The sequence below is a fragment of the Chelonoidis abingdonii genome, chromosome 2, assembly GCF_003597395.2.
Source record: "Chelonoidis abingdonii isolate Lonesome George chromosome 2, CheloAbing_2.0, whole genome shotgun sequence".
Lineage (NCBI taxonomy): Eukaryota > Metazoa > Chordata > Testudines > Testudinidae > Chelonoidis > Chelonoidis abingdonii.
This window is the reverse complement of record NC_133770.1, coordinates 230,290,650-230,318,482: the sequence shown is the minus strand read 5'-3', so window position 1 is coordinate 230,318,482 and position 27,833 is coordinate 230,290,650. Positions and strand designations below refer to the sequence as shown.

General features: G+C 41.6%; 1 protein-coding gene across 2 annotated transcripts in view; it reads left to right on the top strand.

Moving 5' to 3' along the window:
• Positions 1 to 2,651: 2,651 nt before the first annotated feature.
• The window catches only part of ATP6V1H (ATPase H+ transporting V1 subunit H), a 93,755-nt gene continuing 68,573 nt past the window's right edge, over positions 2,652 to 27,833 (top strand). Inside the window, exons 1-7 of one of the 2 annotated variants that reach the window (XM_032774695.2) lie at positions 2,652 to 2,776; positions 5,303 to 5,437; positions 6,072 to 6,194; positions 18,896 to 18,998; positions 20,168 to 20,257; positions 25,962 to 26,075; positions 27,230 to 27,334. In XM_032774695.2, coding sequence (XP_032630586.1) covers positions 6,091 to 6,194; positions 18,896 to 18,998; positions 20,168 to 20,257; positions 25,962 to 26,075; positions 27,230 to 27,334 — 516 coding nt within the window. In that variant the 5' untranslated portion in view covers positions 2,652 to 2,776; positions 5,303 to 5,437; positions 6,072 to 6,090. The remainder of the gene's footprint in view (positions 2,777 to 5,302; positions 5,438 to 6,071; positions 6,195 to 18,895; positions 18,999 to 20,167; positions 20,258 to 25,961; positions 26,076 to 27,229; positions 27,335 to 27,833) is intronic. The other variant, XM_032774696.2, reaches the window with a different exon arrangement.

Below are 27,833 nucleotides of genomic sequence, written 5' to 3'. Positions count from 1 at the left end.
TAAGCCCCCACCTAAAACAAAAGGTATGTATGAGAGAGAGGGAGAATGAACTGCGATGAGGCAAGAAGGGAGAGCCATGGTTCCATGGTGATGACCCTCATTAAAAAAAAGTGTTAATTACATTTGTGACTGAACTCCTTAGAGGAAAATTGTATGTCTCCTGCTCTGTGGTTTTACTTGCATCTGCCGTATATTTCGTGTTATGGCAGTCTCGGATGATGACCCAGCACATATTGTTCAATTTAAGAACACTTTCACTGCAGATTTGACAAAACACAAAGATGGTACCAATATGAGATGTCTAAAGATAGTTACAGCGCTCAACCAAAGGTTTAAGAATCTGAAGTGTCTTCCAAAATCTGAGAGGGACGAGATGTGGAGTATGCTTTCAGAAGTCTTAAAAACGCAACACTCCGATGTAGAGACTACAGAACCTGAACCACCAAAAAAGAAAATCAACCTTCTCTTGGTGGCATCTGACTCAGATGATGAAAATGAATGTGCATCGATCCGCACTGCTTTGGATTGTTATCGAGCAGAACCAGTCATCAGCATGGTAGCATGTCCTTTAGAATGGTGGTCAAAGCATGAAGGGGCATAGAAATGTTTAGCATATCTGGTACTTAAATACCTTGGAATGCCAGCAACAACAGTGCCATGTGAATGTCTTTTTTCACTTTCAAGTGACATTGTGAATAAGAAGTGGGTAGCATTATCTCTTGTTTGTCTTAGTGATTGGCTGAACAAGAAGAAGGACTGAGTGGACTTGTAGGCTGTAAAGTTTTACATTGTTTTGTTTTTGAGTGCAGTTATGTAAAATAAATAATAATTAATTCTACATTTGTAAGTTGAACTTTCTCCATAAAGAGATTGCACTACAGTACTTGTATAAGGTGAATTGAAAAATACTATTTAATCTTTTTTACAGTGCACACATTTGTAATAAAAAATAATAATATAAAGTGAGCACAGTACACGTTGTAATCTGTGTTGTAATTGAAATAATTGTTTGACAACATAGAAAATATTTAAAAATATTTATAAAAACTTTATTTATAAAAACCATTATTGTTTAACAGTGCGATTAAAACTGTGATTAATCGTGACTATTTTATTTAATCTAGTTAATTTGTTTTGCATTAGTTGCTTCAGTTAACTGCAATTAATTGAGAGCTCTAGTATTAACACTGAGGTAGTCATTCAGCTGGAGACAGAAGGGGAGAGAAAGCACAGGTGGCCGACTCTACTGCCTGGTGGTTAGAACACTTAGCTGGGAGGTGAGCAACCCAGGATCCAGTTCTCCAGTTTCAATGACACAAGGAAAACAGAGAAAATACAACTTAATTAATTTTGCAGATGAAACCTTAACTTTTCGCATTTCTTTAGTTTTAAATATTCCATTTCTCATTAAAAATCATTTTTTTTCCTAAAAAAGGGAAGTTAGCTTTTGGTTAAATCACTTGAAACCCACATGGCTATGGTGACAGATGTGAGACCTTGGAAGTGTCGAATCTTCAAAAGACTGTTATACTGAGGTGTGTCAGATGCTATGGACACAGAGATTATTCAAAAACGTGTGTGTATTTAAACATTATATGCATCTGTGTGAGCCAGGGACTGTATTCTGGCTCCATGGTGGAGGGTAGGGTAACCAGATGTCCTGATTGTTGGGTCTTTTTCTTATATAAGCTCCTATTACCAGGAGCGGTGCCAGGGTTTTTGGCGCCTTAGGCGCAGGGCCAGCTTGCTGGTCCTGTGGCTCTGGTGGACCTCCCACAGGCGTTCCTGCGGACGGTCCGCTGGTCCTGTGGCTCCAGTGGACCTGCCGCAGGTGTGCCTGCCTAGGTCGCCTAAATGGAAGCACCGGCCCTGCATATTACCCCGCACTCTGTCCCGATTTTTCACATTTGCTGTCTGGTTACCCTAGTGGAGGGTTGCTGAACTTCATCCAGGAATGGAAATCAGCAAGGGGTAATTACTGCAAATCCTGGGAATGGTAAGAAGTACATATACTGCTTCAGATGAGGTTCAGGATGCCCAGCCAACAACGAAAAGGCTTGGTACAAAGTCTCAGGCTGAATGACTCAGAGGTCCTCATTTTGACCCTAAACTAACATGAAACTGTGTCTGAGAGAAGTCAAAATCCTGCTGGAAGGGTTTGAACGACTGGAACCTGCTGGGGTCTCTATGTGGAAGATGGGTGGCAGCTGGCAAGCTCAGTTTGCATGTAGATGTTTTCTCTGTAATGTTTTTGCCCTAAACTAACTGTACTGGGCTGCAACATTATTCCTGACGCAGAGTGATCAGCAGGTGCTGCACTAAGGGCAGAGCGACTAGGATGATCATAGTGAATTGCAAGGGGGCTGTAACCCCAGTCTCGAAGAAGAGAGACGCAGGTGGCCAGGTGCTGGCTGGAGGCCAAGACCCAGGGAAGCTCCCTTGAGCAGGCACTGGGTAGCCTCGCGGCTTCTGGCTCTATCCCGAGCACACTTGGCTCTGCCAGCCACAGCCAGAGCGGTGGAACGTGCTTCAAAGAAGGCCCCGGCCACCTCGAGCAGTAACCCAGCAACCAGGGGCAGCCCCGCCCCCGTTTTCAGCGCCCGCGCTGTCTTTGCGCGAATTGGGCCTTCCCGGCCGCCGTCGGGCTGTGCAGTCAGGTGGGTGCTGTCACATGACCGCCTCGGGTGTCTCGGCAGCATCCCCCAGCTGTCCTGGAGCCGCAGAGCTCAGCGCCGCTGCCGGAGACGCTCAGCGGGCCCGGCCCCAGACTGAGAGGGTAAGAGCGGCTCCCCGCCTGGAGGTGGCAGCGGGCGGGGAGGCCCCCTGGGGCTTTGCTCCCTCTCCCCCTCCCTGGGTGCAAGCTGGGAGAACAGCGGGGCGGGCTCGGCCGCTGCCTCAGCGCCCCCGGACTGCCGAGGTGCTGGGAGCCCGGAGCAGGCTGGGGCTGAGCTCGGGCTGGCGCCCCCCGCAAGCACCTCCCTGCCTCGGGTCGAGGTCGCTGCCTTGCTGGAAGGGCTCTGTGCTGCGCAGCTGCTCGGTGAGCTCGCGGAAGGAGGGTAATGGGCTCTCGCCGAGGCCTCCTCTGAAGCTGCTTCACTTAGACATCCCTTAGCAGTCCGTGCAGCGGCAGGGCCCCTCCTGAGGTTTTGTGGACAGCCTGGGCACATCAGTGCTGGGATCCTGCAGTGTGACTGCTGCACCCGTCTGTAGCCCCAGCGCAGTCTGCTGAGCTCTACAGGCTGCTTGTGTGCAGCAACGTGCTGCATTCATTCAGTTCTCTCTTGGCCTGCTCCTACTTGCCTCTAACTTCCCCATTCTTGAGCTCCCTAAACCCTCTCTTCCAGTCCCCACTAACCGGATGAGCATTTAAAATGGACTCTGCTACTTCCTCTTAGGAACTAGGTTACAGAACCTTTTAAGGGACACAACTAAGATGCTTGCTTATTCACAGTAAAGCTCCCAAAAGTGCAATGTTGAAGGGTGTATTTATTTTCTCTTCTCCCATAAAATAATAACGGGAAGTAAAGTTGCTTTTTTTATTCGATAATAGCAGCGAGCAATTGTACTGGGGAGTAGAGAATGGAAAAGAAAGATTCTGCTTCTTTGTGGTGGTGGTCAAAGAGCTCCAGACGGGTTGGGTGAGGTAGTTCTAGTTTAGGGTGTGTGGGGTTCCTGCTTCTGCCAGGTTTCAACCTGCTGCAAACACTCTCCTTGTTTTGGAATCAGAGTCAGATGGAGATTAGGCCATAAAGGAAAGAGAAAGCAGAAGTGCTGAAGGTCACTGTCTGTGATATTGAGACCTAGTGTTACTGTTGTTGTCAAAGGGTAAATGTTTATATAGCATGATATGCCAGTGAAGCAAGAATTAATGTCACTAGGGGAATGACTAGCTGTAAAAATGATTAAATTAAATTAGGCCTAAATTATGTGATACATGCTGAATAGGACATCCATGCCTTTTCTAATTGAGAGCTCCTGGGTGCAAGTCACAGTGCTTTCAAGTTACTTTTAGGGCTACTTCTGGAGTTGCAAAAATGCAATTCTCTGAACAGTCTTTAGTCAAATAACTTCCTTGATTGTCTAAGTGAAGCTTGTTTTAAAACATCTCAGATCTGTTTGGGAAACATTTCTTTAAAGCTGGAGCAACTTCATTATTGATGTAGCCAGACTCTGATATGGAGAGCAGAACACAAAGGAATACATAACAGTGGGATGGGATAACTTCAGTCTGAGACATTTTTATTTTCCTTTTCTTTCCTTTTAGAGAAATTTTTCATGCATCGCTTTCATTGTGTCTAAATGAAACAGTGAGAAACTTCGTATCTCTTCACAAACTCTTCCCATTTTCTGTTGTGGAGTAAATGCAGGAGCTTGGCTCTTCTGGTCTCTTTCTTATTGCAAATGCTGCTTAGTTTATTTTGCTATGATTTTTCAATGCCTATGCTTGTCTTGATGTTGCATACCCTGTGGTTAATTGTTTACTGTTCCTGACTGACTTTTCTGACCTGTTGGTGCTACCCACCTTGAAAAGCATACTGAACATTTCCTAACCCAATGACTTTGTGTGTACTCACATAAGTGAAAAATACCTATGCTGCCTTGCCTCTAAGGCCACTCTTCCTACAATGTAAAGGATTACAACAGTTTTGTACAGCATTTAAATTCTGTTATGATCTTTTTAATTAACATACTCCGTTTTGCCTTCTTTTGTTTTCTGGCTTAGCTCCGCTTTTGTTTTTGCCCTAAAATAGACCGTCATGTTTCTGTTTTACTTGTGTTGCCATTAATGTCTGTTTCCTATCCATCTTCCTTTCTCCTTGCACTTCTGTTCCTTTTATCTCTTTGCATTGTGGCTTTTTTAAACTTTCTTCCTTAGATAGTCTCTGTATATACATCCCAACCACAGTCTCTAAACTGCTGTGAAGGCTGATTGAAATCTCTACTGCTCTAATTTCCCTCAGTTTTCTGGCTGCTGTGGAGGCAGTGGGAAGTGTGTCTGCTACACTCTGACATCGTCATCCCCCAATGAATAACTCAAGTATTGACCTTGAGTAACCAACAGCAAAATAAGATTGACTTGACATTTTGATTCTTGTCAGTTTAACTTCTGCTTATGTACACTTTTCATCATCAGTAGTTTTCACTCTGCAGCTAGCACTGAAGATGCCTGTATACACTCACTGGATGAGTGAACGCTATGTTCACATAGGGAAGGTCATCCTAACCATAAGACCAGAAACTTTTTTTTTTAAATGTAGAAAAGGAAATCTTAAATTGTTTATAAATGTCCTTTTTGCCACAGGCAAGTGGATATTTTTCAAGCCCTGCAGACCTCAAAGAAAAAAAGCTGAGGCTTGGTGTGAAGAAATTTTCAGCTTTTTAAAGGAAGAGTTGAAGACTTGTCAGTACAATTTGGTTGAAAGCGACTCATATATAGGTTAGTTTTTCCTACTGTTCATGCTTTTGTAAGTCTTTCAAAGTGCTGTCTTTGATGTGACTCTCAGAATTGAGGTCTACACATCTCTGAATGTCATCCCTTTATCAACAACCATAACTTACACCCATGAAGAGTTTATATTTTTATTTAGCTAGAGAACTACTTAAGAGGTAGCAACAAATGCTTTAGCCTCTCACATAATTGTCCTCCATTGTGAATGGGTTTTGGGGAAAATTTCTGTGCAACATAAACAGCAGACAATCAATTAATATTTATACCTTATCCCATGAAGTATTTTCACATCATTGCATGAGCACAATGTTTTTTCATTATGACTTAAAATTAATGGAAGAGGACGAGTTTGATTTAAAAGTACAGGCCAAAGTTTTCAAAAGCAACCTGTGGTTTCCTGGGTTTTTTGGCGGGGTGATGCCAGGCTTGAGATGCTATAAAGAGGTCTTGTTTTTAGAAAATACTTGGTGCCCACACTATGAAAACTAGCTCCTTTAAGGTGTCCCAAATTAAACACCTAAAATCATTTAAAAACTGCTGGAAATCTTGGGCATATAGTCTGTTTGAGTTCCTCATTTATTGTACTTGTCTCAGATCTGACTCACAATGTATTTCTGAACAGATATTAAATCGAGATTAAAATGGATATCAGAGGTGCTGTGGATGCTGCTGTCCCAACAAACATAATTGCTGCCAAAGCTGCTGAAGTTCGGGCAAACAAAGTAAACTGGCAGTCATATCTCCAGTAAGTATAAACTTACCATCAATCATTGACAGCTGCATTTTCTACTAGCTTGTGGATTCTTATGAATATCCATTATGATGTGTGACATGAAAAATGTCATTCTATCATGACACTATGAAAGTGAAAAAAACTTACAGTGAATGGAAATAGCTGGGATAATTTCCTATGGACTTATTTCGAGGAAAGGAACTTTGTTTTTTGAATTGAATACAGTGGTCCTTGGACAAGTTTACTAAAATTGATTACATTCCACTTACCATTAGAGCAGTGTTTCCTCCCAGAAAGCGTGGCTGAATAGGAAAAGCACAGGACTGAGGCCAGGTTTACATGAGAAGTACTTTGCCAGTATAGGTGTACTGTATTTGCAAATCACTCTGATTGTGTATGCAGCTTATACTGACAAAACTGCCATTTTGTTGGCATGGCTTATTCCAACCCCTGAACCTCCCTGAACAAAGTAGGTATACTAGTAATAGCAGAGTTTTGCCTGTACAGTAGCTCCTCACTCAGTGTCCCGATTAACCTTGTTTCATTGTTAAATCCCTGATCTATTAGAGAACATGCGCGCTTAAAGTTGCGCAATGCTTCCTTATAACATTGTTTAGCAGTCGCCTGCTTTGTCCACTGCTTGCAGGAAGAGCAGCCCGTTGGAGCTAGCTGGTGGGGGCTTGCAACCAGGGAGGACCGGCAGCCCCCATCAGCTCCCCTAAGTTCCCTGTGTGGCAGCTGCCCAGCAAGCTATCAATTGTTGGGTAGTTCAGGTGTCCCTCCCCCCACTGTCATATGCTGCTCCTGCCCTCTGCCTTGGATCTGCTCCCAGGATCCTCCTGCTTGCTGCGCAGGGGAAGGGAGGGAGGGAAGAGGGGTGCTGATATCAGGGTGTCCCTTTTCCCCTGCTCCCTGTACCCCATCTGTACAGAGCTGGGGGATGCACACAACAGAGCTCAGGACTGAGGGAGCTGGAGGGAGCTTGCTGGCAGCAACTGCTGTCTCAACCTGCTGATCTACTTAAAAAGGCAGTGTACTTACAGTGAGGTCAGCGTACTTAAAGAGGCAACATGCATTTCTCTCTCACTCACACATGGAGTGTGTGTGTCATCATTCACGCGTATGGGGTGCGTGTCTCTCTCTCACACACACCCCCCCGCCCCACTTTGGAAAGTGGAGGGAGTGTTGTGCTCCAGTGGGATACAGTGGGTTCATCATCATGTTCAGTTTCCGCAGGAAATGTTTGCAGCCACTGCAATGTGTATATTACGTGTCCTCCCTCCATTGGTGCTGCCTTGTAGAATGTGAAATTTACACTAACAACAATGTGCTCACCCTTGAGGGCTCAGCTGAGTGTTAGTTCATCATTTAGCTGCAAAGCATTTCCTGGGAAATGGCCCACCCTCTTCCACCCTGTGACTCCACCACCTCATCCAAGCTTCACAATCATCATTGCTGTGTACAGTATTAAATATTAAATTGTTTAAAACTTATGTCTTTTGTCAGGTGAAACAATTTTCCCTGGAACCTAACCCCCCCCACCCCCATTTACATTAATTCTTATGGGGAAAGTGTATTCGCTTAACATAATTTTGCTTAAAGTAGCTTTCTTCAGGAACATAACTACAATGTTAAGTGAAGAGTTACTGTATAACAGTATTGACATTGAAGCTTTTTGCCAATGTGTGTGGGGCCCCGGGGGGGTGGGGTAAGCTAAAGTTGCTTAGTTAGGGCAAACTGTAAAGAAAAGAGCAGACAATCCCCAAAACTGCTAGTTATTCTAATACTTAGATTCACCAAGCCAGCAACAAAACAGCTTCTACAATACCTTACTGGTTAACCACAAACCAGAAATACAGTTCCCTTAAAGGAACCCAGCCTTGAGCTCCCACCCAGACCACCAAATCATATATGATAAAGATTACTGAAAGTCTTATTCATCATATAAAAAGTTCTACCAATCCCAAAGGATCAGACACATTACCCATCAAGTTAGTTAATATCTTAGATCTTATCCAAAGACATGCTTACAGCCAATTCTTATTAACTAAGCTAAAATTTATTTAAAAAAAGAAAAGAGAGAGTATTGGTTAAAATATCATTATACGTACAGACAAACATGAATTGAGTTCTTAGGTCAGTTTCATAGTAGAGATGGTGAGCTTTAGAGTTGTAAAGAGTCCTTTCCAGAGTCAGTTTTAGGTTATAGTTAAGGCTATGATTTAGTCACGGAGGTCGTTGGAAGTCACAGATTCCATGACTTCCAACGACCTCCGTGACATCAGCCTGCAGTGGTCTGGAGCTGCAGGGTCCTCTGCTTCCCGCAAGGGCAGGGAGCTGCAGGGTACCCCTGCTGCCTCTGATGCGGAATCCCCGCAGCTCCTGGTTGCCATGGGCTGAAGTCACGGAGGTTGCAGGAACCCCCGCAGCTCCCAGCCCATTAGGCCTTAGTGTCTAATTAATCTAATTGAAGTGAGAGTGTGGACACTTCATCTCTCTATGCCTGAGAGTTTGTCTACCTGGTAAAGTAGTGAATTTAAACTTGTATAGTTATACTGGTATAACTGCTTGTGCGAACACTTTTACTATGGAATAGAATGGCTTTGTTCAGTTTAGCTTACACCCCTTCCAAAGCTTACACCCCTTCCGTAAGCTAAACTGAACAAAGGCACTCTTATTTCATAAGAAGTGTCTAAGCAGGCCTAACTATACTAGACTTCTACACACACACACACACACACACACACACACACCCCCAGATGCTTAACACAATTAATATTAACAAGAAGGAAGGAACACAAGCCAGAAGAGGTTAAAGAATATTTAGATGTTTTTAAGTTGGCAGGGCCTGACAAAATTCACCCTTGAGTACTTAGGGATTTAGCTGACTTGATGTTGGAACCATTAGCAATTATCTCTGAGAATTCCTGGACAATGGGTGATGTCCCAGAGGAGTGAAGAAGGGCAAATGTATCTATCTTTAAAAAGAAGAACCAGGGAATTATAGACCAGTCAGACAAACTGTTATACCTGGGAAGATACTGGAACAAATTATTAAACAATCAATTTGAAAACAACTAGAGAATAAGAGGGTGATAAACAATAGCCAAATCCATGCCAAACCAACCTAATTTCATTCTTTGACAGGAGTACTGCCCCAGTGGATGGGGGGAAGCAGTATATGTGATTTATCTTGATTTTTAGTAAAGCTTTTGACAGTCTTCCACATGATAGTCTCAAAAATAAACTAGGGGAATGTGGTCTAGATGAAATTACTATAAGGTGGGTGCATAATTGGTTGAAAAACCCAACATAGAAAGTACTTTTCAATGATTCACTGTCAAATTGGGAGGGTGTATATATAGTGTAGTTCTGCAGGGGTCTGTTTTGTGTCCAATACAATTCAATATTTTCATTAAAGACTTTGATAATGGAGGGGAGAGTATGCTTATAAAATTTGCAGGTGACACTTAGCTGGGAATGCTTGCAAGCGCTTTGGAGGACATGATTAGAAATCAGAAGGACCTTACAAGTTGGAGAATTGGTCTGAAATTCAGTAAAGACAAGTGCAAAATATTTCAGTTAGGAAGGAAAAGGTCAAATGCACAATTACAAAATGAGGTCTAATTGGCTAGGCGGTAGTACAGCAGAAAAGAGTCTAGGGTGTATTAACTTGAGTGTTGTTTGTTAGATACAGGAAGTAATTGTTCCACTCTGCTTGGCGCTGGTGAGGCCCCCCACTGGAGTCCAGGGGTGAGCACCACACTTTAGGAAAGACATGGGCAAACTGAGGAGAACCCAGAGTTGACCAGCAAAAAAGAGGTCAAATTTTCTAAACCTTTGATATGAGGAAAAGTTGAACAAACTAGGCATGCTTAGTCTTGAGAAAAGAGGACTGTGGGTGGACCTAATAATAATCTTCAAAAGGGCTGGTATAGTGAGGGCAGTGATGAATTATTCTCCATGTCCATTGAAGCTAGGGCAAGAAGTAATCAACTTAATCTGTACAAGACAGATTTAGGCTAGATGTTAGGAAAATCTTTCTAACTATAAGGCTATTAAACTCTGGAATAGGCTTCCAAGGAAGGTGGTGGAATCCCTGTCATTGGAGGTTTTTAAGAACAGGTTAGACAAGCGCCTGCCAGCAAAGGTCTAGGTATGGTTCGTACTGTGTCAGCATTAGGGGGATGGGACTACGACCATGAGGTCCCTTCCATCTCAAGTTTTTATGATGCTAGAACGATGGGAGACCATCATGAGAAGCTGGGCAGAAAGGTGGTATAGTCCCTTTATCGAGAGTATGTCTGCCTTTTTTTTGTTCTCAAGATGCGAACCTTGTTGTCCTTGGCAGCTCCTGGAGGAATGAAAATTTGTGACTTTTCCTGATGTGGATGGCCCTTGCCATGCCTCCGCTATTTCTGTATTAGATTACTGCATCATGTTCAGTCAAGATGGAGCTATACTTTTGGACCATTTGGGAACGTTCGCTAGCGCAGAATGCAATTGCTCATTTACTTAGTGATGTTTCTAGAATGAAGCATAGTGCACTAGTGCTGGGTCAACAACATGTGTTGGGGATGGTACTGCTCTTTGCACAGTGGGGTCCTGGTTCGTGACAGGGGCTCCTGTGTGCTATGGTAATACAGTAACATTTGCATTTGATTTATTTTTTGATGCAATTCAAAGTGGTGATTGACCTATGTGGGTTGGTCCTGATTATTTTGGAGAGCACCTCTTTCATGCTCCACTCTGAGAGTTAAGATTATCTGAGATGCTATGCTGACAGTCCACAGAAAACTGTTAACACATTTAATGTGCCCTCAAAAATGGAGGCCTGTCTCAAATCAGGTCTTCTGGTTTTTTGCCCTAGATTGGGATAAGACTTTATATTCAGTTTTTTCAAGGTGCCATTTTATTTTTTTGTGATTTTTATAAGTAGTATATAAGCTGTTAGTTATATTTTATGAGCTGTTTTAAAATTACATTAAAACACTGGTTTTAAAGCACACAGGAGAGTTGTCTTCCCAAATTCACTTCTGCCCATTCTGCACTGCAGTGCTGGAGTAAAGTTGCTTGCTCAAAGTTGCTCAGATTCTAGTATATGCCAGCATCTAGGTCCTGAGTTCTCTAGTACAGGGTCAGTTTAGTCTAAGTCTAACTAGTGTATTGTTTATCCTGCCTCTGAATGTTATGCATGTAAACAAAAAGTCAGATTACACAAAACATAAAGCAGTGTTTACTGGCAGTGTTTGATTTCAGAGTGTGTAGCACGTCTGCAAGAACTTAAAATATTTAGATAGTATCATTGCAGAAAATATTTTCAGTTATATTTGTCATTGGCTATATTGTCAGTTTTGCAAACTAATTGAATTGAGAATTCATTATTTTAATACTGAAAATTCTGTTTACCTAGTTTTGGGTGTAATTCTAACTAGGATCAGTAGTCTTAACAAAACAAAAAACCTAACAGCCTTTGTGTAGTAGTTTGCACTTAGTTTTGTGTATAGACTGTAGAAAATATTGTCTTTGTGCTGCTGCACTGTAAAATCGGAATATTTCACTTGAGGGAAGCCAGGTTTCCCTTTCCTCAACGGGACTTTCAAAAACAGTAAAATAGTCTTCTACTGCAGGGGTTCTCAAACTTCATTGCACCATGACCCCCTTCTGACAACAAAAATTACAATATGACCCCAGAAGGGGAGACTGAAGCTTGAGCCCGCCTGAGCCTCACTGCCCTGGATGGGAGGGCCAAGGCTCGTGCTCTACCACTGTGGGTGGAGAGGAAGCTGTAGCCCAACGGCTTCAGCCCAAGGCAGGGGATCTGTAACCTGAGCCCCGCTGCCCAGGGCTGAAGCCTTCAGCTCCAGGCAGTGGGGCTCGGGCTTCAGCCCAAGGCCCCAGCAAGTTTAAGCCAGCCCTGGTGACCCCACTAAAATGGGGTCATTACCCAATTTGAGGTCTCAACCCACAGTTTGAGAACTGCTGCTCTACTGGAACAGTAGATACCCTTCTCAGAATCCATGTTCTTGCATTTAGAAAACTATAGTACTGTACTGTAGGATGCAAACATATAAGAACACTTGATGTTTGAGTGAGTTGTGTGATGCATAATAGTTCACACTTTGCCTTCTGAGGTTCGCCAAGTGTGTTAAAAAGAGGTATTTACATTCTTGGTGGTTGTGGATTTTATTTGTAAAGAGATACTGTAAACTTCAATTTTTTTGAACTGGACTAAAATCAAATAGTATGTCACAATGTTTTTATAATTTCTTGCCTTTAAATCATTTTTAGAGAGATTTTTCTGCTTGGTGCAGTTTGTGCTGGTACAATTGCACAGAAGCCATTCCCTCTATATAAACTTGAATATGATTGCTTGACTGGTTTAATAATCAGATCATATGAGTGTCCTCTAATACTGTCATAAAGCATCCTGTGCCAAGGGCACTTGGGTAAAACTCTGCATCTTGACATGCTGATAAAGTGAGTATGGGGTGGTGCCAACAGTAATTAATAGAAGTGTCTAATATTTAGCTGTGAAACCTGGCAGATGTCTTTAAAACAGAAAGTTAGGATTCACTTTGCTGTGTCATGTGAACAAAACAGGAACTACAGTTGTCATGAGGAATGCATGATGGAAAAACTAAACTAATCACAAGTCTCTGTATCAACTACACTGACCAAGAACTTTTTATAAATTATCTCTTACAAGCACTTGTTGGTTAAGAATTATATAGAACAATAACCAACATTATCTGCCTTCTTCAGTCCTATAATAGCAGTTACTAATGCCTACCTCGTATCCAGGTTGCAAATGAAGCATTAACTTTGTTTTGAGACTTCTAAAAATAAATTTGTTCCATGGGATAAGTGGCAGAGTGAGTGGCTCGTACTTAAAGGGAACATAACATTAGTCTGTAACATCACATGGGAAAACTATTTAACAGTCAAATGATTTACCAACGTAAAGCTTTACAAGTGCATCAGATAATCACAATGGTCTTTTGGCCTTAGAGTTGAGAATCTATGAATTATCTGGAATCTATTTGGTGAAACTATTTCCTTTTTTGAATGTGAAGAATTTGACGTGCTTACTATTGCTAGAAAAGGTACATGGTGACTTGGCATATGTGAGATCTGGCACTTCTTGAACAAAAGTCACTCTAGCGCATTGTCCTGCATTCTTGGTTGCAGGTCAATGCTTTATTGACTGTCTTAATAACAGTACAATTGAATAATTCTGTGGGGAGGAAAAAGGAATGTTTTGAAGTGAAATGGGGGGACTGTGGTTACCTTAAACCTTTAATTGTAAAGAATTGGTAAACCTCAGCATATTAGTAATGGGGAAAAATCATGACTGCTGACACCACAGGGGAGGATTGGGTTTTTCTGCCATGATTGTATGACTTTTACATTGGTATTCACGAGACTCCTCAGGGTTATCAGATAACTAGTCACTTTAATTTTAAAATGAAGTGATTGGGAAGTGGCATTTTTAACATTGGTAAGGCATTATTCAGATTCCCAAACTCCCTGATGAAAAATTAATGAATTGTTTACAAAACTGTCAAACTTCTTTTATACAACCCTGTGCTGCAAATGTCTGCTTGGACTGGCACTTATAAATAAACAAATATTAAATCTCAGTTCTTCCTTTGTTCCAGGGAGTGTCTTCCTCCGCCTTTGATTTCCTTGAGCTTTAATGTTAGATCAAAGTAGAGAGCTTTATTTGTTTGAAAGCTTTTTCTTTGACAGTTGATAAACTTCTACTGAATTTTTTTTTTTTTTAAATAAACTCGCATGCCATATTTTTGCACTGCTTTCTCAAACTCTAAAGTTGTAATCAAGGGCTCTCCTTAAATCTTATTTAAGGTTTGTAATGTTCTTTGAAGATGACAAGTGCTATGTTAGTGTGAAGTGTTTTAAAAACAATGAAGTGGATATTTTCTGATTACTTTTTACATTGTATGGAATTTTCTAGTTTGACCAATGCTGACGGATTATTTTTCTCTCATGCCAATTTCTTGGCTGACTAAAACTGTACAGGTTTGTTAATCTCTGGGGGCTTCACAGTTTCCATGGGCTGTGTTATAAAAATTACCTCCATCTCGCCAGAAGCCACTGACTTAAGGGACCAATGAGACTTGGCTTTATAAATCTTTTTGGTAGCGGTGAGTTGACACCTACACATGCTGAGAAATGGCTTGTTATGAGGCAGTGTTAAGAACAAAATGTTGAACAACAATCTTCACATGTCAAAGCATACAAAAATAGAATACAAAATACAAAAAGGGCTTCATTCTGTATTCCTGTTCCTGGAAAATCTGGTTATGTTAAAAATCCAAAATTATCTCTTGAAATAAAAATGAAATCTTGGCGTTTTTTCCATTCTTGATGTCAGCAGTACACTCGCAGATAAGAAGAGAGAAGAGATCATCAGGAGAACATCACTGTAATGTTCCTCTTACTTTGGGGGAGAAGTGGTAATTTAGTCTCCTTCATTTTCCCCCGTAATCCATTTTGGCATGCATATACACAGGTTTACATTGATGCTTAGTGCTAAATACAAACACTGTTTGGGTCTTCTGTATCCAACTTTATTAGTTAAAGAGGGAGGGAGGGAAGGACAAAAATCATACACCACTAAGCTGCATTGGACTCTTTGGAATGCATCTCCATAGTTTTAGAACATTTATTTTTTAAGCCATGACTGGTTGATCAGTGTCCTTTTTAAGAATACAGAAGCTGTATTTCATTGCAGACCTCTAGCAACCTAATTTGAATATAAACCTTAAGACTCCTCAACTAGTGAGTTCTTAGAAATCTTTCTAAAATTAGGGCAGCCTGGCTATATTGTCAAAAATATGATTTGATATGGTCCTTGAGGTAATGTTTTGACAGTTAAGTACTATCACAGGCCTGCACAACTCGTAAAGCGGCGAGGGCCACATTACTCCAAAGAAAACAGCTGAGGGCCGAAACCCCCCGGGCCCACAGAAACACCCTGCCCCAGCACTGCCCAGCCCTGCAGAAATGAACCCTCCTTCCCAGCGCCGCCCCACCAAAACAGCTGTGGGCCAAAAAGGAAGGTTGGGGGTGGGGAGGTGATACTTGAGTTTAAATCAACGAGGGGCTCCCAACTGAAAAGGTGGCTGGGAACCCTCAGGGGCAAATTAAAGGGCCCGGGGCTCCAGCGGCTGGGGGAACCCGGAACTTTACGGGGCTGGGGCAGGGATTTGAAGGGCCTAGAGCTCCTGCTGCTGAGGGGAGCCCGAGCCCTTTAAATCCTAGCCCCAGCGCATCTGCTGGAGCCGCGGCTGGGATTCAAAGGGCTCTAGGCTGCCCACAGCTGCGGGGAGACCTGAGCCCTTTAAATCCCAGCCCCAGCCCATCCGCTGGAGCCGTGGCCGAGATTCAAGGGGCTCAGAGCTCCCCGCCACTGCGGGCAGCCCAGAGCCCTTTGAATCTGGGCCACTGCTGGGATTTAAAGGGCTCTGGGCTCCCTGCGGCTGCCGGCAGCCCAGAGCCCTTTGATTCCCAGCCGTGGCTGGGATTTAAAGGAGTCGGGGAGCCCTGAGCCCTTTAAATCTCAGCCGTGGCCGAGATTCAAAGGGCTCTGGGCTGCCCGCTGAGTGCCGTGTGCACGGCGTTTTGAATCCCTCTGTGGGCCGCACAGTGAGCCTCTGTGGGCCGCATGTTGTGCAGGCCTGTACTATCATATAGCTGGGGCCCTATCAAATTCACAGCTGTGAAAAACGCATCACAGACTGTGAAGTTTGTATACTATAGGGTAAAAGTACACAAAAGACCAGATTTAACAGGGGAGACCTGGGGGTCCTGACCCAAAAGGAGGTTGCATAGTTATTGTAGTGGGAGTTGTGGTATTGCCACCCTTGTGCACTGCCTTCAGAGCTGGGTGACCGTGAGTGGGGGCTGCTAGCTGAGGGCCCAGTTCTGAAGGCATCAGCACAGAAGTAAGGGTGGCAATAGCATATCATGCCATCCTTACTTCTGCGGTGGTGCTGCCTTCAGAGCTGGGTTCCTGGCCAACAGTTGCCACTCTCCAGCTGCCCAGCTCTGAAGGCAGCACCGCTGCCAACAGCAGCGCAGAAGTAAGGGTGGTAGTACCACGACACTCCTTCAATAATCTTGTGACACTCTTGCTACCCACTTTTGGGTCAGAACTCCTACAGTTACAGCACCATGAAATTTCAGATTTAAATAGCTGAAATCATGAAATTTATGATTTTTAAAATCCTATGACTGTGAATTTGGTAGTGCCCTGCATATAGTGTAGCAACTTCACATAAGTGTGAAAAGGGGGAAGTGGTTGTGGGGCCTGGCTGCCCTGTAGCATCCCCTGTTGGTCAAGTGTGGAGCTGCTGGCACACCCTTCCTGAGTTTCCTGTCCTGAGGTGGGTCTCCTCAGCTCTCCCCATGCCAGTCTGTCATGATGTGGCATAGGCCACTGCCCAAGTCACAAATGCAACCTCTTCTGGGGTAGCAAAAATCCAGCTGTAGTCCCAGCAGATAAAAAGGTGGTTCTGCCTTTTGGTGAATTAACTTCAGCCCCACCCTCTGTCCCTGTTCCCAGCCCCTTCCTCACTATCTGTGTGAGTCTTTCTGGCTCTGGGATAGAGCACTTATCTCCCAGGTTCGTTCCCCTCCTGTATTGTTCTCAGCCCCTTCTGAGCTTTGCTTCTTGACTCCTTCTCTGCTGTGGTATAAAGCACTGGACCCTTGGGCTGATTAGCCTGAAATGCCCAATGTCCTACAGACCCTTGCACCAGGGCCTTCCACTGCAGCCTGCTCCATTCCCTGTGGTGCTACTGCAGACTGATCTCACTCTATCATTTTATAAGACCCCAGGTGTCCATTAAGCTGTCATATGCCCCTCCTTAGTCCCACCCTCTCACACCAGGAAGCAGCTATCCAATTATGGCACAGGTGTGGCTGGCCCCATCTCCCCTTAAAGGCGCCAGTCACCCCTGTGACAGAGAGACCTTGGAATGGGCCAAGTAACAGTGGTATTTAATTCAGAAGAGGGAAAAGCATAAATATGTTTTATTACAGTTCTCCTTCCATTTTCTGTACTTCACTAATCCTGATGAACATGCTACAGGGATTACTGAACTTTTATTTGCCCTGAGAACTGGCAGAGTTTTTACTCAATTTTTAATCATGGACCACCTGCAGACAGTGACTCAGATTGTGGAAAAGGCTGACTAGAAGAACTTGTTCAGTGTGGCTTTGGTAGGTGGAAAAGACCTTTGACTCAGTGGAAATATAAGAAGAATTAAAAATGCTGGAAAAACTGAAACATGGAATGGTAATATGTTATACTTCCAGCCTATGTAATTTTGGTGTTGCATGACTTTATGCTCAATTCTCCACTTCCCTGAAGAGCTTCAGTCTCTGTAACTTGGTCCCTTTGTGTGTTAACCTGTGATATTTGACAAGTATTAATCCTATGGATTTTCATCTTCCTTTGATTACATAATTTTCCTTACTATACCTAGACAATGTGGTGTTTCTGCTGCCTTGTCCTGCTCATTATCAGGTGTGGGAATAACTTTTGCATTGTAATAAGTAGAAGATTCTGCCAGTCCTGTAGCTCAGTTTGATAAATGGAAATATCACTAATGGTGACTCTCTTTAATTATCTTAATGTTCTTTACCGTTGCTAATGTTTAGCTACAACAGACTTTCAACTACAGATTTGGATGGATAAAGGAAGTAGCTGTGGAACACAGTAGCTCAAGTCCTTCCCCAACTTCCATCCTTTACCTGTCCATTGGGTCATAGTTTAAAGCTAAAAGGGACCACTACATCATCTGTTCTGACCTTCTGCGGTGGCCGAGCACCCACGTGTTAACCACCTGATAGGGGACAAAGTATTATAGCTCACAGGACACTAACTACTATGTGCCATTGGCAGAGATTACGAGGAAACAAGATGCACTAGTGCCCAAGGTCCCTGAAATGGCAGGGAAATGATTAGTAAGATCTACTTAGCTAATCCTGGCAAGTGACCTGCATCCACAGGCTGTAGAGGAAGGTGAAAAACTGCCAATCTGATCTGTGGGGAAATTCCTTCTCAACCCCACAAACCTAGTTAGAAGTCGAGTCAGATTGGTACAGTCACCATCTTCTAAATACCACGGATCAACTGATTAAAACCACAAGTGTGTGTCAACAGTTTTGAAAAAGTTAAAATCTAAACCAGAACTTTATTTCCAAAACATTTCCTATTCCCTCACACTTCATTTTTGGTACTAAAACTTCTTATTTCATAAAATAAGACTAAAGTTTTGTATTTGCATAAGTTTTTTTTCAACTGGATTATAGTTGTGTTGCAGATCTTGTTTTCAGCATGTACTCGAGGTATGTATATATAGTCAGTACTGCATCTCTCTAATGATTCCTTATGTGCTTCCAAGGGTTGGAGGCAGTCTAAGGATGACTGAGGTGATGCTGTTGAGTAGTCGAGACACAGAATTGCATCTCTAAATTATTCCCTATTAAATTATTCATTCCTGTGCATATGAGGCTCTCAGCAGAATAGGAGTGCCTCATGCACTCATGACTGGACTGAGTTTATTATAACTTTATTAAAGGAAGAGTGCCTCTCATGTCAAATAGCATCTTTGAAAGAAATAAGGACTGAAATAACATACATACAAAAAGTTCCTATGGCTTTGTATTTTGTTTTTCAGAGGACAGATGATTTCAGGTGAAGACTGTGAATTTATTCAAAGATTTGAGCAGAAGAGGAGCCCAGAAGGAAAACAAGAATTGCTGCAAGCAGAAGGCAGTCAGGTAATCCAGCTTCCTATTTAAAATTTTTTTTGGGGGGCGGGGAGGGGTTGCTCTTGCCATACTAACTCTAATTAAATGTTGGAAGTATGTGTTTTGCTGTTATGGTATTTAGCAAGTTTTAGCAGGGCTTCAGACAGTTATATTGTAAATGAATTTTTGTGAGGAGGAACTGGGCCATTATTTTAACAGATCTCTTAATTTTTAAATGTGTTCATCTGGGATAAGATCAAAAGAAGCTGGGAAGCTTCACACGCATCTATTGTGCTCTTGGATAACACTTTTTAGGTATTTTCCTGATATGGTTGGGTGCATTTTGGTACAGCTTCTTAAACTCAAATAGAATTTGCATTTTAAGATGTAACTAATGCATACACTATTTAAATAGCTACATATAATATGCATTGTTTGTATAGTGACAGTATAGCTATCCAAGATGGTACATTAAACTGATGACACAGCATAGTCTGAAATAAAGTAACCTAAAAGTTGCATAGAATGTGAAGAGTAGTCGTAAATTTTTGCGACTCTTTCTAGCTTCTCCTCAACACCTTTCCCTGTACCCTCCAGATGCTTGCTCTCATTTTCTTTTCAAGTAAGATAAAGCATGAATCTCTAACTCTAGCAGTTCGTGAAATCTGCTGCTGAAAACATATCATGATTAAATTGTGCCAGGAGGAGGAAAGCAGTTGGAATAACTTTTAAGGTCCAACTTGTATCTATCTACCAGTCAGAAACATATGGGCAGGCCTGATAAGCTTTCCAAGTGCTGGTCCTGCACCACTGATAGAGAGAAACTTGCAATCCCTTCAGCATCTGTCACTAAATTTGCCCATGTCTTGTAAATTTTTTTTTCTTAAAAGAAACATTGAAGGAGAGATTCTAATTCTGATTCATTAGTCTTTTGACAAATCACCTTGAGGAACCGTGCTAACTCCAGCTAGTTACTTCTCACTGTTTCCGTTGAATGCCATAGAACAATTTGTAAAAGATAGTGAACAGCATGGAGAAAATGTTTCATTGTAATGTCAAATGCATTCATATTATATTGTAGATGAATAAGCCATTAGGATGCTTAAAATTTACATAAAACCAAAATGTGAATTATTGAGATTCTACTGCATATTATAAAACAATTGCTAATATTAATTTTAATGTATCTTATTTTGTAGTGTGCTAAAACATTCATAAACTTGATGACTCATATCTCCAAGGAGCAGACAGTTCAGTACATCCTAACTATGATTGATGATATGCTGCAAGTAGGTCAATAACCTATTTCGTATTTAAGTCTTCCTCTTTGATGCTCGGTTGTCTCTTGATCTAATTTTGATCTCTTTTTGTGTATGTATGTAATACTGTATTCAAAGAATGTATATTTAGGTTGCAAAGTCAAGCACTCAAAAGTTGGGAAATGCCAGAATTAAGATTTCACAGGCAATCTTAGCTTGGCCCCTTCGTGTTGATGCATTATGATACTTTGAGTCTTTAAGTACATGATCACATTAGACCCAGCTACACTTAGTATACAGAATGGGTGCTGCTCCGGGAATGAGGCAGCTGTTGAATATCTTTGTCCTCCTCATTCAATTAGTGGCTTCAACCTTATTTACCGTACACCATCCCTGCAAACCCCTAATGAATTTAGTTTAAATTTGTGCAGTTTTGTTTTAGACAAGGCCTAAGTTTAGCCACATTTTGCAAGCAGGTGCAAGATCCATCTTAGTCAGGCTGACAGTATAAACATCGAAACACTGCATGTCGTGGTCTTTGGAATTTTATTCACTTTTCATTTTGGAACAGTGAAGTTCATATCAAGTGACGTACAGGCCAGTTTACATAATGAAACTGTGTATTATTAAAATACAGTTTGTTGTCTTGGCAATGTGGTATAGTAGCTTAAAAAAAAAAGTTTTGTTAATTCTGAGTTAAACGTCAGTAGGACTCAGTCTATACAGCTAGCCAGGATCAAAATGTATGAACAAGCTGGAAGTAAATTCAGACGCAATCCACAATGCCCTCATAACAGCATGAATGTTAACCAGAGCAGTAGAAATATTCCAAGCATATGAACACTAAGATATTACCTGTCCATCAGTAGATAGGGTTTGGGTGGGAACCACAGAAAATAATGTACAGTATTTCTGACTTGGGGAGTCATTCGGTATTGCTTTTCAAGCACCTAACATATTTATAAGCATATTGTACCAGTCCATCTCTAATATATTAATCATAGTATTTATTTCAGATGCCAATCTGAAACTGTATCGCTGTAGTATCCGAGTGCTTTCCACATAGTCATTATGAATGAAAGTATCCATTCTCTTTTAAAGCAAAGCATTTTTTAGGCAAGTGCATTGTAGGAAAGCGAAACAATATACTTACTATTCCGACATATTAAATAGCCTCTGAGCTATACGGTAGAGTAACTCTGCATTAAAACCTGTTCTGTAGCCTAAATGTGTTTAACAGTCTGGGAATCATCCCTTTTACTGTGTGTTCATTTGGATTGTTTAAGAGAATTAAGAAGCTGTATAGTTGAGTGGGGTGGGTCAAAAAGTTTCTGTTGGAATTACTTTTTGATGTAAAATTGAGTTTGTGATTGAAATAAAGAATTTTGTGAAGTTTGCTTTTTGCAGAACATTTTGGCTTTTCATCAAAAACTCAATTTTTTCATCTAAAATTTTACTTGAAAACTTTGAAAATTGATTTTTTTTGGGGGAGCGGGGTGGTCAACATTTTCTGGGTTGGGAGGGAAACCAGTTTTCTAACTGGTTCTGTTATTGAGCCATCATGTTGATGTTAAGAAATAAAGCGTGTTGAAATATCTTAGCTATTGGTTTGTGTGTTAAATCAAATTAAATACCCAAGTATGACAATTTATGAAAAGTGCAATGGAATTTCAAATGTGTTTAGTCCTGTTTTTCTCCTTTTTAATATTTTTGAAGCTTGTAAATGCCTATCTTTATTTTGAATCTCCAAATGTTTGATCACAACATGATATTCTTCATTTTGATGGATATCAAATTGAGGCTTCAATCTCCAGCTTAAGTGCACTGCTGTAGTTTACTAAAATTTCTGCTCTTTCCAGAAGTGGTAGGATTAACATCTGTTAAGAAACTTGTAACAAATTATATTCCCTTTTTCCTTGACAGTTGAGTGATCCTGTTCCTCTATCTGGCTTCTGACAAGTTCTTTACTGAGTATAGGTAAATTTTTTTTTAGCCCAAACAGTTCTGTCTGTTAACTTCTACTGGTCTAGAGTGCAAGAACACTTGGAGGATCAGAGATTTCTGGAGGGAGTGCAGAGCTACCAGAACATCAGAGCAGGATTTTTAACTTTGGTATAGTCTCTGGGAGTATGATAGTCTGATTCTATAACTTACAGTATTCATTTTGTAGGTGTTAACAGTGATTCTCTTTCCTGGTGGGCTAGTGATTTTAAAATAGGTTTTCCATTGCTCTTCTGATATTTTAGCTTTCATATACCTCATCTTGTCTCTTCAGCCCATCAGCGGCTCCAATTTTATTCCTTTAGTTCCTTGACTGTAAGATGTTCTTTGGATTCTTTTTTCTTTGTTCTTTTGCTACCTGCATCCTGAAGGAGCATTGTTGCATCCTTATTGGTGCTCTATTGTCGAGAGCTGGGAACAATTTGCTATCACTGTTTTACTCCTCTGCTGTCAATAACTGGTGTTACACACAGTCTTTGAAATCTAGTTCTTGAAGTAGAACATGATATTGATGCCAAGGGAAGAAATGCTGATCACCCAATTCAGCTGTGCTGCCTCTATCAGCCTGAAGACTTGAAAAGAAATGCAAAAAGGCTTGGTTAACAACTCTCTGGAGTGGGTCTAGGGGGAGGGAGAAGGGGACTAAGGCAAACATTAGTGAGCATTGTAGGCTCATGTTAGCTGTTAAAGATGGCAGCACAGCGTTAACACAATGGTGTTGAAATCTTTGCTTCTGTCAAGGATATTTCTATGGATGCTAACTCATTTGAGTGGAGGAAAACAAAATTCACAACTTCTCATGATCTCTTTAAACTGGGGAGCTTCTTTCATAGAAAGCTATCTTGAGAAGCAGTAACAGCTAATGTTTTAGTGTACCTTGTATATTTCATGTTCCTAAGCTACACATTGGTAGGAAGTGAAAGTAGAAATTGCGTGACATTGTATACTATATTGTATTTATACTGTACATAATGTATCCCAATTTGAATGATCTGATTTAAGAAAGCTAGATGAAAATGTTGAGATTATTTGGGGACTATGGTGTACAGTTCTCATAAACTTTAGTTCCCTATTAATCATGCTGGTATCCTCAGTTTGAAACGAGCATTAAAAATAAAATAGAAAAAAACAAAACTGTGGTTGGTTGGTGTTGTACAACTCCAATTCCTTTTATGAGAGCTTGCATTTGGAGATAAGCACCAACTGTAGTCTTCAGGATAGACTTTCAAGGCCATGTGGAACATTCCTGTGCATGCACAGACACTTGAAAGTGCAAAACAGTGTGCAAATATGCGCACACAAATTGTCATTTGTGTGTGAAAGAAATAATGTGGAAAAAAGTTAATGCCCAGAGTTTATTAAGCTGAAATGGAGGTAGAGTTGCAACTCTCTGAAAATGGGACCCTTCACAGTAGCTATGTAATCTTTCAGTCTGAATGTCTGAGCCAGAAAGAAGCATGTTTTTTCTTTCAGCAGACACTGCATAAACTGCAGTATAACTGGGACTGTGAGGGTATATTTACACTATGGGATTATTCTGATTTTACAGAAACTGGTATTTAGAAACCGATTGTATAAAGTCGAGTGCACGCGGCCACATTAAGCACATTAATTCAGCGGTGTATGTCCATGTACCGAGGCAAGCGTCGATTTCTGGAGTGTTGCACTGTGGGTAGCTATCCCATAGCTATCCCATAGTTCCCGCAGTCTCCCCCACCTGTTGGAATTCTGGGTTGAGATCACAATGCATGACAGGGCAAAAACAGTGTCGCGGGTGATTCTGGGTAAATGTCGTCAGTCAATCCTCTCTCCGTGAAAGCAACAGCAGACAATCGTTTTGCACCCTTTTCCCTGGATTGCCCTGGCAGACACCATAGCATGGCAACCATGGAGCCGTTCAGCCTTTTTTCACTGTCACCGTATGTCTATTGGGTGTTCCTGACAGATGTGGTACTGCAGTACTACACAGCAGTATCCTCTTGCCTTTGCAAGTTAGCAGAGACGGTTACCAGTCATATTGTACCATCTGCTGCTGTCATGGGTGTTCCTGGCTGGCCTCGGTGAGGTCGGCTGGTGGCACATAGAGAAAAATGGGAATGACTCCCCAGGTCATTCCCTTCTTTAAGTTTTTGTCTGAAGGTAGTCAGTCCTGCCTAGAATATCAGGCAAGTCTACTAAAGAACCAGAGAGGCAAACAGCCACTCCAGGTCAGAGCCCCAGACATGCCGCAGAAATGATGAGCTGCATGCCATTCTAGGGGGTGCCCCTGCAACAACTCCACCTGTTGCTTCCCTCGTCCTCCACCCCTCCTGGGCTACTGTGGCAGTGTCCCCCCATTTGTGTGATGAAGTAATAAAGAATGCATGGATAAGAAACAACACTGACTTTATTGAGGTAAAACTAGGGGGAGTGCAGCCTCCAACTGCTATGATATTCCAGGCAGGACTGAATCTCCAGGACACAAAGCTTAAAGAAGGGAATGACCGGGGGTCATTCCCATTTTTGCCCAGGTGCCCCCGGCCAACCTCACTGAGGCCAGCCAGGAGCACTGATGGGATGATGATGATGACGGATACCAGTCATATTGTACCGTCTGCCATCAGGAAGAGAAGGCAATGGGATGCTGCTGTGTAGCGCTGCAGCACTGCGTCTGCCAGCAGCATCCAGTAGACATGATGACATTGAAAAAAGACGAGAAACGATTTCCCTTTTCTTTCATGGGTGGGGGCGGCTAATGACATATAACCTGAACCACCCGTGACAATGTTTTTGACCCTTCAGGCATTGGGAGCTCAGCCAAGAATGCAAATGGTTTTCAGAGACTGCGGGAACTGTAGGATAGCTAGAGTCCTCAGTCCCCTCTCCCTCGCTCCGTGAGCATCCATTTGATTCTTTGGCTTTCCGTTACGCTTGTCTCAGCTCCTTAAGTTTCACGCAGCACTGTATTGGGTCCTTGTTGTGGCCTCTGTCTATCATAGCCTTGGAGATTTTTTCAAATGCTTTGGCATTTCATCTTTTGGAATGGAGTTCCGATAGAACAGAGTCATTTCCCCATACAGAGATCAGCTTCTGTATCTTCTGTACGGTCCATGCTGGAGCTCTTTTTTAATTCTGGGACTGCATGGTCACCTGTGCTGATTGGCGCTCCACGCTGGACAAACAGGAAATGAAATTCAAAAGTTTGCGAGACTTTTCCTGTCTACCTGCCAGTGCATCCGAGCTGAGATTGCTGTCCAGAGTGGTCACAATGGTGCACTGTGAGATACCGCCCGGAGGCCAATACCGTCGAATTGTGGCCACACTAACCCTAATCCGAAATGATAATACCGATTTCAGTGCTACTCCCCTCGTTGGGGAGGAGTACAGATATCGATATTACGAGCCCTTTATATTGCTATAAAAGGCTTCGTTGTGTGAACGGGTGCAGGGTTAGTGCGATTTTAACGCTGCTAAATTCAATATAATCTCGTAGTGTAGACCAGGCCTGAGAGAGGAATCGGTCTCTTAGGGGTTGATGGGGAACCAGCATGAAATAGCAGTTAAAGTCTGAGTTTCAACACTTTGGCTATCCAACAATGGTATGTGGTAGTAGTCAAAATGAGAGGGATTGACACAGGAAATATATTCTCATGCGGTACATTATGAGAGATACAAAACAATGTAATGAAAAAATAACATAAAATTGTGACTGAAATACTGACGAGCTTCTCCTTCTCTCCCCCTCCCTTTGCAGGAAAAGCATCAGCGTGTTAGTATTTTCTTTGACTATGCAAAACGTGGTAAGAGCACTGCATGGTCCTACTTTCTGCCTATGTTGAACCGCCAAGATCTCTTCACTGTGCACATGGTAAGCTTTAAATGCATCTGTCTCCTAAGATGCTGTGGTGAAAATAGAAACCTATTTTCTTCTTGGACTTTGCAGATTCATAAAACTTAAATAATTTCTTTTGTGGTAAAAGTCTTTTCTTTTACAAGTCAGGCAAACCAGTTTTATCACACAACAAATTTTGCATGACCATTTGTTACAAAATACATGCTGCTTTTCCTGGGAATCAAAATAGTGTTATGTGGAACTATGGTTCTTTGTTCTGAATTATCATTCCCATCTCATTGATCAGGAAATATCTGTGGTAAAAACAGTTTTCTTTAAAGAAATCTATTTGGTTACTAGAAAATAGCTGCTGACCAATGATCCCTCTGTAATTATATGTGTTAGTATAAAATTTTGTAGTGCCTTTTCAAACCTTAAGCGCAGTAATTTTTTTATTCACTGTCATATATTTGTAAAAGTTGAGGTTATTATAGGTTATCTTGTCTGCTGCATTGGAGTACTGCAGAATGTAGAAGATCTGCTGCATAATTTGACAGGTTTCCTGAAAAAATTCCTTGAATGCATATAAATTGTCTTGGGAAGACTGTAGGCATAGAAAACTGATCCAGTTTGTATGTTTCTCACATGTCATAAGGATTGTGAAGAACTACTTATGAAAACCTGGTTTCTGTGTTGTACCATTTCCTCCTCAGAAGATTCATATACTTATTTAAAGTTTCTTTGTGTATCGATATTTAATGCTCACAAATATTTAAAATTAAGCAAATTTACATTAATGAATAATAAATATCTAATTAGGACCAGATCCTGCAACTGGCTTTGTGTTGGCGGACACCTGCCTCCAAAAGGAGCCAGTTGCAGGACTAAGCCCTAGACTGCAACAATGCTATCTTAGATTTTTCGTTTATTTTATAATCTCCGATCTGTGTACATTGCTTCTGCATACTAATGAGGGACCGAGCCAACAGAAAAAGCTGAAGAACAAATATTAGGTATAAATAAATCAGACTATAAGGCTTTGCTTTGAAAAATGAATAAAGCAGCAGTATTTGTTTAACTAGCAATATTTTTCCCAAAATTGGTTTCCAATGCATACATCTGTATTTTTTTCCTTCATTCAATCTTTGTTCACTTGCAAGTGAAGTTCTATTTACCAAATTCTTTTTCAGGCAGCAAGAATTATTGCCAAATTGGCTGCCTGGGGAAAAGAGCTGATGGAAGGCAGTGATCTGAATTATTACTTCAACTGGATTAAAACTCAACTTAGTTCACAGGTAAAAAAAAAAAAAAAACTAAACAAAAAATTAGAATGCTTTCTTAAAAGGCTTACATTTTTAAATCTCCCTACAAAGGTATATAAAGTGTAAATGTGCAACTGTATTAACAAAATGTGTTGTTTGTTTAAAAAAAGCTTTAGACTTCAGTAATTACCAGTTACAATTAACTCTCTTTAGACTTGCTTTCTAAAGTAAGAGATATTATAACTTCACATATACAGTATTCGAAAGTATATTCAATTCCAGCTTGTCATGGTACAATTCCCCACTCTGAACCTTAGTGTCCAAAGGATGGGGTACCAGATGAATTCCTCTAAGCTTAATTACTAGCTTAGAACCTGTAGCGCTGCCACCAAGCAGAAATTCCAGTGCCTGGTACACTTTGGTCCCCGCAAAACCTTCCCCGGGGACCCCCAAGCCCAGACCCTCTGGATCTTAACACAAGGAAAATAAACCCTTTCCCCCACCGTTGCCTCTCCCAGGCTTCCCCTCTCTG